The following is a 12,364-nucleotide window of genomic DNA, read 5'->3' as shown; positions in this document are numbered from 1 at the left end:
CCCCCCCCCCCCCCCCCCCCCCCCCCCCCCCCCCCCCCCCCGTGACTGACCCTTCTTCTGAGGGGGAACAGCTGCCCCCCTATCCACACCCCCCGCCACCCCCCGCCCCCGTCCAGGTCCCACACATGCTCCAACCCGCGCGTCTCCGGTAACCTTCCCCACCTTTTAATCCTTGTCTCGACAGGTACTTCTTCGACGTCAGTGGGAAGAAGCCCAGCGATGCGACCGACCAGTGGCTGGAATGGGAAGCGGTGCAGTTGAGGGTGAGTGCGGCGGGAGGCGCGGGAGACTGACCCCCACCCAACTTCCATAACCTCTCAACCCCCTTACCGATTAAAATTCTGTCCATCTCCCCCTTAAATTTATTCAGCGTCCCAGCTCCCACTGCGCTCTGAGGTAGTGAGTTCCACAGACCCTTTGAGAAAAGTAATTCCCTCCCCACCTCCGATTTAAATCTACCACCCCTCAGCCTAAAGCGGTGGCCTCTCGTTCCAGAACACCCCCCCTCCGCGTCTACTTTGTCCGTTCCCCCCCCCTTTAGCATCTTATACACCTCAATTAGATCTCCCCTCACCCTCCTAAACTCCAGCGAGTGCAGGGCCTAAACTGCTCAATCTCTCCTCGTAAGACAAGCCCCCCAACCCCCACCCCCTGCATCTCTGGAATCGATCCAGCCGGGCAACACCTTGTGCTTTTTTAAGACAAAATTCTCACCCTCATCTTCAAATCCGTCTGCTCTCCATCTCTCCGGCCACCTCCTGTGGCCCTCCAAGACCTCAGCGCTACCGCCCCCCCCGCCATCACCGATTCCGGCGTTGGCGATTCTGAAAAAGCTGCGCCAGAGACTCGCGGTTATGTTTCCTTCCGGTGGTGTTCCGTGGGACGTGGGCGCCGCTGGCAGGGGTGAGGCGTTTCTTGCCCATCCCCCCAATTGCCCCCTCAGACTCAGAGTCTCGCGGGGCGGCTTGAGAAGGGGCAGTTGAGAAGTGACCTCTCCCCCCCGCCCCCCTGTTGCTGTGTGTGTGTGTGTCTGGAGTCACGTGCAGGGACAGACCGGGGTAAGGGAGGCAGATTTCCCTCCTCCCCTAAAGGGGACGTTAACGAACCAGACGGGTCTCCACGACAATCGATGATCGTCGCCCACTCCCGATTCCAGATTTTACTAATCGAGTTTTAAACTACATCAGCGGCCGGGGTGGGATCTGAACCCGTGTGTGTGTGTGTGTGTGTGTGTGTGTGTGTGTGTGTGTGTGTGTGTGTGTGTGTGTGTGTGTGTGTGTGTGTGTGTGTGTGTGTGTGCGTGTGTGTGTGTGTGCGTGTGTGTGTGTGTGCGTGTGTGCGTGTGTGCGTGTGTGCGTGTGTGCGTGCGTGCGTGCGTGCGTGCGTGCGTGCGTGCGTGCGTGCGTGCGTGCGTGCGTGCGTCCCACCACACACACCACCAGAGCATTCGCCTGGGCCTCTGGATTACTAGTCCAGTGGCTTTACCGCTATGTTTCCCCATGAGGGATAGACTGGGATTGTTCTCCTTAGAGCAGAGAACGTTAAGGGAGGGAGGTGGGGGGGTGGAGATTGAATCGAGGCATTCAAAATCATGAAGGGTGGGGGGTTTGGGGTAGAGTAGAGAGGGAGAGACTGTTTCCACTGGTGGGAGGGTCGGTAACCAGAGGGGGACACAGATTGAAGAGAATCGATAACAGAACCAGAGGGTGGGGGGGGGGGGGTGGTGGTGGTGAGGCGGGGGAGATGAGGAGAATTATTTTTTATAAACACAGCGAGTTGTTGTGATCTGGAAGGCGCTGCCTGAAAGGGCGGTGGAAGCAGATTCAATAGGAACTTTTCAAAAAGGTGGGGGTGGAATCGAATAAACACTGGAAGGGGAAAAATTTGTCGGGATGAGGGTGGGCGAGGAGGAAGGAAGGGGGGGGGGTCCGAGGACTAATTGGGACTGCTCCTCACGAGGGGCTAGCACAGACTAGAAGGGCCGAATGCCCCCCCCCCACCCCCCCCCCCCCCCCCCCCCCCCCCAACGTCCTGCTAGAGCGTTGCTGGTCAGGGTACAGGGTGTTTGCGAGGCCGAAGCCAGACCTGAGGGGAGCGCAGCCGAGGGGAGATGGAAATAGGAGCGGAAAATGCTGGGAGAAACTCGGCTCCACCCTCCCGATACTGGAAACAGTCTCACCCTCTCTACCCAAACCCCGCTTCCTGATTTTGAACGCCTCGATTCAATTTGCACCCCTCCCCCACCCACCCCCCCTTAACTTTCTGCTGTGGGGGGAGAAACAAGGTTCACGTTTCTGTGCTGAGAGATTCTCTGTGAAGGTTCAGCTCCTTTGGGTCGCTCGTATCCCTCACGTTTGCTCCTTTGTTTGTTTATTTATTCCCTGTCTTTTGTCTCTCTCTTGGATTCACTAAAACCTCCTTTGGGTTGCAGCCGGCGGTTGATGCAGCACTGCACCAGACGGTCATGCAAGGGAGGAAGAGAGAAGACTCCATCCCGACGCTGACGAGGCAGCTGTCCCACCTCAACCAGGCGCTGATCGACCAAGCGACGCCCTGCCTGACCTCCGTAGGTTTGACCCCTGCCTGACCTCCATAGGTTTGACCCCTGTTCCTTGGAGGATGGGCGAGAGGCCGGAATTGGGGGAGTGCAGAGATCACAGAGGGCTGGAGGGGTTGGAGGAGGTTACAGCGATGGGGAGGGTTGTAGGGGGCTGGAGGAGGTAACAGAGATAGGGAGGGTTGTAGGGTCTGGAGGAGGTGACAGAGATAGGGAGGGTTGTAGGAGACTGGTGGAGGTTAGAGATAGGGAGAGGTGTAGGGGCTGGAGGAGGTTACAGACATAGGGAGGAGTGTAGGGGGCTGGAGGCGGTTACAGAGATAGGGAGGAGTGTAGGGGGCTGGAGGAGGTTACAGAGATAGGGAGGGTTGTTGGGGCTGGAGGAGGTTACAGAGATAGGGAGGGTTGTAGGGTCTGGAGTAGGTGACAGAGATAGGGAGGGTTGTAGGAGACTGGAGGAGGTTAGAGATAGGGAGAGGTGTAGGGGCTGGAGGAGGTTACAGACAGGGAGGAGTGTAGGGGGCTGGAGGCGGTTACAGGGATAGGGAGGAGTGTAGGGGGCTGGAGGAGGTTACAGAGATAGGGTTGTTGGGGCTAGAGGAGGTTACAGAGATAGGGAGGGTTGTAGGAGATGAAGGGGTTTACAGAGATAGGGTTGTAGGGACTGGAGGAGGTTACAGAGATAGGGAGGGGTGTAGGGACTAGAGGAGGTTACAGAGATAGGGAGGGGTGTAGGGGGCTGGAGGGGGTTGCAGAGATAGGGAGGGGTGTAGGGGCTGGAGGAGGTTACAGAGATAGGGAGGGTTGGCGGGGCTGGAGAAGGTTACAGAGATAGGGAGGGGTGTAGGGACTGGAGAAGGTTACAGAGATAGGGAGGGGTGTAGAGGCTGGAGGAGGTTACAGAGATGGGGAGGGTTGTAGGTGCTGGAGGAGGTTACAGAGATGGGGAGGGTTGTAGGTGCTGGAGCAGGTTACAGAGATAGGGAGGGGTATAAGGGCTGGAGCAGGTTACAGAGATAGGGAGGGTTGTCGGGGCTGGAGAAGGTTATAGAGATGAGGAGGCTTGTCGGGGCTGGAGGGGGTTACAGAGATAGGGAGGGGTGTAGGGGCTGGTGGGGTGACGATTCTGAAATTGAGGCATGGCCTAACTAGGAGCCGCGGTAGGTCGGTGAGCGACAGGGGGGTGAGTTTGGATGGCCCCGCGTGTGCAGGAGGTGAGGAGGAGGAGGTGGGCGGGTGTCTGGCCGGGAGTGTTTTGGAACAGTCGAGTGTGGAGTGGCCCAATGCAGGGGTTGGGGGGCAGCAGTGCCAGCGTAGCCGAGGCAGAGGCCAAGTCGGGCAATGATGTGGTAACCGTGTCTCTTCTGATCTCTCGAAGGACACCGTGACTGTGGCTGATGTCGTTGTCTGGGGGGCCCTTTACCCTGTCCTTCAGGATGCTGCGTGTCTTCCAGGTACCGTGTCGTCCCCTCGCTATCTCACGCTCTCTCTCCGTGAGGTCGCCCTTCCAGTGTCTGGCCCTGGTCGTAGAGGCGTGCAGCTGCCCACACCAAGGGCGCATTTACTTTGGTCGGGCAGTGGGTCTCTTGTAAGGTTTATCATGTCCGCCGTACCTCGAGGATTACTCGGGGACTTCACCTCCAAAGACACGGGCCGACAGTGCGGCGCTCCCTCAGCACTGACCCTCCGACAGTGCGGCGCTCCCTCAGCGCTGACCCTCCCATAGTGCAGCGCTCCCTCAGCGCTGACCCTCCGACAGTGCGGCGCTCCCTCAGCACTGACCCTCCCACAGTGCGGCGCTCCCTCAGCACTGACCCTCCGACAGTGCAGCGCTCCCTTGGCGGTGACCCTCTGACAGTGCGGCGCTCCCTCAGTGCTGACCCTCCGACAGTGCGGCTCTCCCTCAGCACTGACCCTCCGACAGTGCGGCGCACCCTCAGCGCTGACCCTCCGACAGTGCGGCTCTCCCTCAGCGCTGACCCTCCGACAGTGCGGCTCTCCCTCAGCGCTGACCCTCCGACAATGCGGCTCTCCCTCAGCGCTGACCCTCGGACAGTGCGGCTCTCCCTCAGCGCTGACCCTCCGACAGTGCGGCTGTCCCTCAGCGCTGACCCTCCGACAGTGCGGCGCCCCCTCAGCGCTGACTCTCCAATGGGTCAGGGCTCCCTCGGCGCTGACCTTCCCACAGGACGGGGCTCCCTTGGAATTGACTCTTGGCTTGGACCAGCCAAATATATCCTGTGGCTACAAGAGCAGGTCAGAGGCTGGGAATCCTGCGGAGAGTCACTCACCTCCTGACTCCCCCCAAAGCCTGTCCACCATCTACAAGGCACAAGTCAGGAGTGTGATGGGACACTCCCCACTTGCCTGGATGAGTGCGGCTCCCACAACACCCGAGAAGCTCGACACCGTCCAGGACAAAGCAGCCCCGCTCGATGGGGCACCCCATCCACAAACATTCACTCCCTCCACCACCACCACCGACGCACAGGGGCAGCAGTGTGTGTACCATCTACAAGATGCACTACAGCAACTCGCCAAGGGCTCCTTCGACAGCGCCGCCCAAACCCACGACCCCTACCACCTAGAAGGACGAGGGCAGCAGACACATGGGGAACACCACCACCTGCAAGTTCCCCTCCCAGCCACTCACCATCTCAACTTGGGAATATATCGGTCATTCCTTCACTGTCGCTGGGTCAAAATCCTGGAACTCCCTCCCTAACAGCGCTGTGGGTGCACCTACACCAACAGACAAAATCCTGGAACTCCCTCCCTAACAGCGCCGTGGGTGTACCTACACCACAGGGACAAAATCCTGGAACTCCCTCCCTAACAGCGCCGTGGGTGTACCTACACCACACGGACAAAATCCTGGAACTCCCTCCCTAACAGCGCCGTGGGTGTACCTACACCACACGGACAAAATCCTGGAACTCCCTCCCTAACAGCGCTGTGGGTGTACCTAAAGCACACAGACAAAATCCTGGAACTCCCTCCCTAGCAGCGCCATGGGTGTACCTACACCACACGGACAAAATCCTGGAACTCCCTCCCTAACAGCGCTGTGGGTGTACCTACACCACACGGACAAAATCCTGGAACTCCCTCCCTAACAGCACCGTGGGTGTACCTACACCACACATGGGGGACAAAATCCTGGAACTCCCTGCCGAACAGCACCGTGGGTGTGCCTACACCACACGGACAAAATCCTGGAACTCCCTCCCTAACAGCGCCGTGGGTGTACCTACACCACATGGGACAAAATCCTGGAACTCCCTCCCTAACAGCGCTGTGGGTGTACCTACACCACACGGGGACTGCAGCGGCTCAAGAAGGCGGCTCACCACCACCCCACCTTCTCAAGGGGGCAGTTAGGGATGGGCAATAAACACTGACCCAGCCAGTGACCCCCACACCCTGAGAACAAATATATAAAAAAAAAAATTTTGACCCTGGTTTGTTTGCAAGGGTCGCCTCCGATAAATGAGGGCTTCCGTGCTTGTTAACCGGCCTCTTCTGTGCCTCTTCGTCGGCAGAGGAGTACGCAGCGGTTCACGAATGGCTCCAGCGCATGAACAACGTGGGTGCCTGCCAACAGGCCGTGACTGCCACCTTCAAGGGCCAGGGGGCGCAGATCTTCAAGCCCTACCTGCAGAAGCAGCCAGCTCCAGCTCCAGCTCCATTGCCAGAGACACCCGACAGCGACCAGACAGAGGTAGGAGCAAGCGGCGGCGAGCTGCTTGGGGTGTCTCCCCGCTCTTCGCTTTTAGCAGCAAGGAGGGAGGCCATTCGGCCCCCCTCCCTCCTCGAGCCTGTTACACAGGAACAGGAGGAGCCCATTCAGCCCCCTCCTCCTCCTCGAGCCTGTTACACAGGAACAGGAGGAGCCCATTCAGCCTCCCTCCTCCTCCTCGAGCCTGTTACACAGGAACAGGAGGAGGCCATTCAGCCCCCCTCCTCGAGCCTGTTACACAGGAACAGGAGGAGGCCATTCTGCCTCTCCTCCAGCCTGTTACACAGGAACAGAGGAGGCCATTCAACCCCTCCTCCCTCCTCCAGACTGTTACACAGGAACAGGAGGAGGCCATTCAGCCCCCCTCCTCGAACCTGTTACACAGGAACAGGAGGAGGCCATTCAGCCCCTCCTCCTCCTCGAGCCTGTTACACAGGAACAGGAGGAGGCCGTTCAGCCCCCCTCCTTGAACGTGTTACACAGGAACAGGAGGAGGCCATTCAGCCCCTCCTCCTCCTCGAGCCTGTTACACAGGAACAGGAGGAGGCCATTCAGCCCCCGAGCCTGTTGCACAGGGAATCAGCAATGGGGATCTCTGTCTGAACTTCCCTTTTAGATCAGAAGAATGAGGGATTTTCCAATTGAAACGTATAAAATTCTGAGCGGGTTTCACATGGTCAGCGGTGAGACGGCCGTTCACCCCACACCCCCTCCCCCACCGGCCGGAGAGACCGTTCACCTCCACACCCCCTCCCCCACCGGCTGGAGAGGCTGTTCACCCCCACACCCCCTCCCCCTCCGGCTGGAGAGTCCGTTCACCCCCACACCCCCTCCCCCACCGGCTGGAGAGTCTGTTCACCCCCACACCCCCTCCCCCACCGGCTGGAGAGTCCGTTCACCCCCACACCCCCTCCCCCACTGGCTGGAGAGGCCGTTCACCCCACACCCCCTCCCCCACCGGCTGGAGAGTCTGTTCACCCCCACACCCCCTCCCCCACCGGCTAGAGAGTCTGTTCATCCCCACACCCCCTCCCCCACCGGCTGGAGAGGCCGTTCACCCCCACACCCCCTCCCCCACCGGCTGGAGAGGCTGTTCACCCCCACACCCCCTCCCCCCACCGGCTGGAGAGACCATTCACCCCACATCCCCTCTGGTCTGTGCTAGCCCTCCTGAAGGGCAGTCCCAATTGTTCCTAGGACCCCCACCCCCAGCCCTGCTCTTCCCCCTCCCCGCCCACCCATATCCTTAGAAATAGTCTACTGCATTCATTGCTCCCAATGTGGTCTCCTCTACATTGGAGAGACCAAACGTAAACTGGGCGACCGCTTTGCAGAACACCTGCGGTCTGTCCGCAGGAATGACCCAAACCTCCCTGTCACTTGCCATTTTAACACTGCACCCTGCTCCCTTGCCCACATGTCTGTCCTTGGCTTGCTGCATTGTTCCAGTGAAGCCCAACGCAAACTGGAGGAACAGCACCTCATCTTCCGACTAGGCACTTTACAGCCTTCCGGACTGAATATTGAGTTCAACAACTTTAGGTCGTGAGCTCCCTCCCCCATCCCCACTCCCTTTCTGTTTCCCCCTTCCTTTTCTTTTTTTCCAATAAATTACATAGATTTTCCTTTTCCCACCTATTTCCATGAAAAAAGAGAAAAAAAAAAATTATTTATTTATTTTTTTTACATCTTTTGTGCTCTCCCCACCCCCACTAGAGCTATACCTTGAGTGCCCTACCATCCATTCTTAATTAGCACATTCGTTTAGATAATATCACCAACTTTAACTTTAACACCTATGTGTTCTTTTGTATTATTGTTGTTGACATCTTTTGATGATCTGCTTCTATCACTGCTTGTTTGTCCCTACAACCACACCCCCACTCCACCTCTCTCTCTCTCTCTCTCTCTCTCCGCCCCCCACACACACACCTTAAACCAGCTTATATTTCAACTCTTTCTTGGACTCGAACTCAAGTTCTGTCGAAGGGTCATGAGGACTCGAAACGTCAACTCTTTTCTTCTCCGCCGATGCTGCCAGACCTGCTGAGTTTTTCCGGGTAATTCTGTTTTTGTTTTGGATTTCCAGCATCCGCAGTTTTTTTGTTTTTATCCCTGGAAATGTTTCCCCTTCAAGTATTTATCCAATTCCCCCCCCCTCCCTTTGGAAAGTTCCTATTGAATCTGCTTCCACCGCCCTTTCAGGCAGCGCCTTCCAGATCACAACTCGCTGTGTTTATAAAAAATAATTCTCCTCATCTCCCCCCCCCCCACCCCCCACCCTATGGTTCTGTTACCAATTCTCTTCAATCTGTGTCCCCCTCTGGTTACTGACCCTACCGCCGCTGGAAACAGTCTCTTCCTCTCTAGCGTGACACTTTACGCAGTTAAGTTGCTTTGGTTTTGTCTTGAGTTGTTCTGGGCCGTTTTGTCCCGGAAAGCCTCTTCATACGCGTGTCTCTCGGCACTCAAGAAGTGGATGATTCACGGCACTGCTGGAGGGGTGGGGGAGAGAATCGTGACTCTGGACAGATTTTCTGCCTCTCTCTCTCTCTCGCAGGATGGGGAGGCTTCCGATCGCAAGGTGTCAGAGGATGAGATGCAGGCAGCAGAGGATGCTTGGCGATGTGGCATGGTGGGGCACCCGAAACCCAGGAAGATACAGCACCCGGTGTGAGCATCTCTGCAGCTCCTTCTGTCTCGTCTTGTGCGGCGAGTTAGGGTTGGTGCGGGGAGCGATGGTCCCCCTGTCAGGGAGGAGGTCAGCGCTGAGGGAGCGCCGCACTGTCACAGAGTCAGTGCTGAGGGAGCGCCGCACTGTGGGAGGGTCAGTGCTGAGGGAGCGCCACACTGTCGGAGGGTCAGGGCTGAGGGAGCAGCACAAGGGGTGGGCCGCCCTGTCGGGGGTGCTTGTCTTTCAAACGGAACCTTAAACTGAGGCCCCACTCGGATCGACATGAAAGACCCCACAGGCACTATTCCAAAGAAGGGTGGAGAGGAGAGAGGGGGGGTGGTTTCTTCCAGACGTTATCCATGTTTATCCTTCAATCAACATCAGTAAACACAGATTATCAAGTAATTTCTCACATTCCTGTTTGTGGGAGCTTGCTGTGCGCAAATTGGCTGCTAGGTTTCCTGCTTTACACCAGTGACCGCCTTCCCAGTGCCTCATTGGTTATGAAGTGCTACAGGACGTCCTCAGGCGGTGAGATGAGATCTGGGAGCAGGAGTAGGCCACTCAGCCCCTCGAGCCTGCTGCCCCCGTTCAATAAGATCACGACTGATCTGTCTGTGGCCTCAACTCCACTTTCCTGCGTGTGGAGTGATATAACCCTACCTCTGTAATCTCCCCCAGCCCCAACAACCCTCCCTACCTCTGTAACCTCCCCCAGCCCCTACAACACTCCCTACCTCTGTAACCTCCTCCAGCCCCGACAACCCTCCCTATCTCTGTAACCCCCTCCAGCCCCTACAACCCTCCCTATCTCTGTAACCCCCTCCAGCCCCTATAACCCTCCCATTCTCTGTAACCTCCTCAAGCCCCTACACCCCTCCCTATCTCTGTAACCTCCTCCAGCCCCTACAACCCTCCCTATCTCTGTAACCTCCTCAAGCCCCTACACCCCTCCCTATCTCTGTAACCTCCTCCAGCCCCTACACCCCTCCCTATCTCTGTAACCTCCTCCAGCCCCCTACACCCCTCCCTATCTCTGTAACCTCCTCCAGTCCCTACACCCCTCCCTATCTCTGTAACCTCCTCCAGCCCCTACACCCCTCCCTATCTCTGTAACCTCCTCCAGTCCCTACACCCCTCCCTATCTCTGTAACCTCCTCCAGCCCCTACACCCCTCCCTATCTCTGTAACCTCTTCCAGCACCTACGACCCTCCCTATCTCTGTAACCTCCTCCAGCCCCTACAACACTCCCTACCTCTGTAACCTCCCCCAGCCCCTACAACACTCCCTACCTCTGTAACCTCCTCCAGCCCCGACAACCCTCCCTATCTCTGTAACCCCCTCCAGCCCCTACAACCCTCCCTATCTCTGTAACCCCCTCCAGCCCCTATAACCCTCCCATTCTCTGTAACCTCCTCAAGCCCCTACACCCCTCCCTATCTCTGTAACCTCCTCCAGCCCCTACAACCCTCCCTATCTCTGTAACCTCCTCCAGCCCCTACACCCCTCCCTATCTCTGTAACCTCCTCCAGCCCCCTACACCCCTCCCTATCTCTGTAACCTCCTCCAGCCCCCTACACCCCTCCCTATCTCTGTAACCTCCTCCAGTCCCTACACCCCTCCCTATCTCTATAACCTCCTCCAGCCCCTACACCCCTCCCTATCTCTGTAACCTCCTCCAGTCCCTACACCCCTCCCTATCTCTGTAACCTCCTCCAGCCCCTACACCCCTCCCTATCTCTGTAACCTCTTCCAGCACCTACGACCCTCCGAGATTGCTGAGCTCCTCCAATTCTGGCCTCTCCTACATCCCACCCCGATTCCCATCGCTCTACCATCGGCGGCCGTGCCTTCAGCTGCCTGGGGCCGCGAGCTCTGGAATCCTCTCCCTAAAGCCCTCCGGCCCCCTCTCATTACAGCCGCAAGCCGCTCTTCCTAAACCGACATCTCTCAACGAGCTCTTGCTCTCCCGTCCCTCAAATCTCCCCTTGCGGCCTGAGGTCAAATTCTGTTTGATGATGGGAAGTGGAGCTGAGACCACAGCTCCTTCTGGATAGTGCTTCGTCGGTAGAGTCTTAGGGATGTCTCATTATCAGAACAGTGTTGGATGAGTTTTAAGTTGGTGATGCTAACCAATCTCTCTCTTTTTCTCTCTCTCTCTTTCGCTCTCTCTCTCTCTCTCTCTCGCTCTCTCTCTCTTTCTCGCTCTCTCTCTTTCTCGCTCTCTCTCTTTCTCGCTCTCTCTCGCTCTCTCTCTTTCTCGCTCTCTCTCTTTCTCGCTCTCTCTCTCTTTCTCGCTCTCTCTCCCTTTCTCGCTCTCTCTCCCTTTCTCGCTCTCTCTCCCTTTCTCGCTCTCTCTCCCTTTCTCGCTCTCTCTCCCTTTCTCGCTCTCTCTCTCTTTCTCGCTCTCTTTCTCGCTCTCTCTTTCTCGCTCTCTCTTTCTCGCTCTCTCTCTTTCTCGCTCTCTCTTTCTCGCTCTCTCTTTCTCGCTCTCGCTCTCTCGCTCTCTTTCTCGCTCTCTTTCTCGCTCTCTATCTCGCTCTCTTTCTCGCTCTCTTTCTCGCTCTCTTTCTCGCTCTCTTTCTCGCTCTCTTGCTCTCTTTCTCGCTCTCTTTCTCGCTCTCTTTCTCGCTCTCGCTCTCTTCTTTCTCGCTCTCTCTCTTTCTCGCTCTCTTTCTTTCTCGCTCTCTCTTCTTTCTCGCTCTCTCTCTTTCTCGCTCTCTCTCTTTCTCGCTCTCTCTCTTTCTCGCTCTCTCTCTTTCTCGCTCTCTCTCTTTCTCGCTCTCTCTCTTTCTCGCTCTCTCTCTTTCGCGCTCTCTCTCTTTCGCGCTCTCTCTCTTTCGCGCTCTCTCTCTTTCGCGCTCTCTCTCTTTCGCGCTCTCTCTCTTTCGCGCTCTCTCTCTTTCGCGCTCTCTCTCTTTCGCGCTCTCTCTCTTTCGCGCTCTCTCTCTTGTCGCGCTCTCTCTCTTTCGCGCTCTCTCTCTTTCGCGCTCTCTCTCTTTCGCGCTCTCTCTCTTTCGCGCTCTCTCTCTGTCGCGCTCTCTCTCTGTCGCGCTCTCTCTTTCGCGCTCTCTCTCTCTTTCGCGCTCTCTCTCTCTTTCGCGCTCTCTCTCTCTTTCGCGCTCTCTCTCTCTTTCGCGCTCTCTCTCTCTTTCGCGCTCTCTCTCTCTTTCGCGCTCTCTCTCTCTTTCGCGCTCTCTCTCTCTTTCGCGCTCTCTCTCTCTTTCGCGCTCTCTCTCTCTTTCGCGCTCTCTCTTTCGCGCTCTCTCTCTCTTTCGCGCTCTCTCTCTCTTTCGCGCTCTCTCTCTCTTTCGCGCTCGCTCTCGTTTCGCGCTCGCTCTCTCTTTCGCGCTCGCTCTCTCTTTCGCGCTCGCTCTCTCTTTCGCGCTCGCT

At 57.3% G+C, this 12,364-nt stretch overlaps 1 protein-coding gene across 1 annotated transcript; it reads left to right on the top strand.

Moving 5' to 3' along the window:
- Positions 1-184: 184 nt before the first annotated feature.
- Positions 185-8,967, top strand: LOC121275174 (methionine--tRNA ligase, cytoplasmic-like; the record flags this gene model as incomplete). Its single annotated transcript, XM_041182593.1, has 5 exons — positions 185-263; positions 2,432-2,566; positions 3,936-4,011; positions 6,100-6,278; positions 8,857-8,967. Coding segments are annotated over 5 exons (580 nt in total), but the record flags the coding sequence as incomplete, so codon positions are not given.
- Between the last annotated feature and the right edge of the window lie 3,397 nt (positions 8,968-12,364).

Source organism: Carcharodon carcharias, unplaced genomic scaffold, assembly GCF_017639515.1.
Source record: "Carcharodon carcharias isolate sCarCar2 unplaced genomic scaffold, sCarCar2.pri scaffold_1172_ctg1, whole genome shotgun sequence".
Lineage (NCBI taxonomy): Eukaryota > Metazoa > Chordata > Chondrichthyes > Lamniformes > Lamnidae > Carcharodon > Carcharodon carcharias.
Note: the sequence above shows the minus strand (reverse complement) of the source record. Positions and strands in the feature narration are given on the sequence as shown.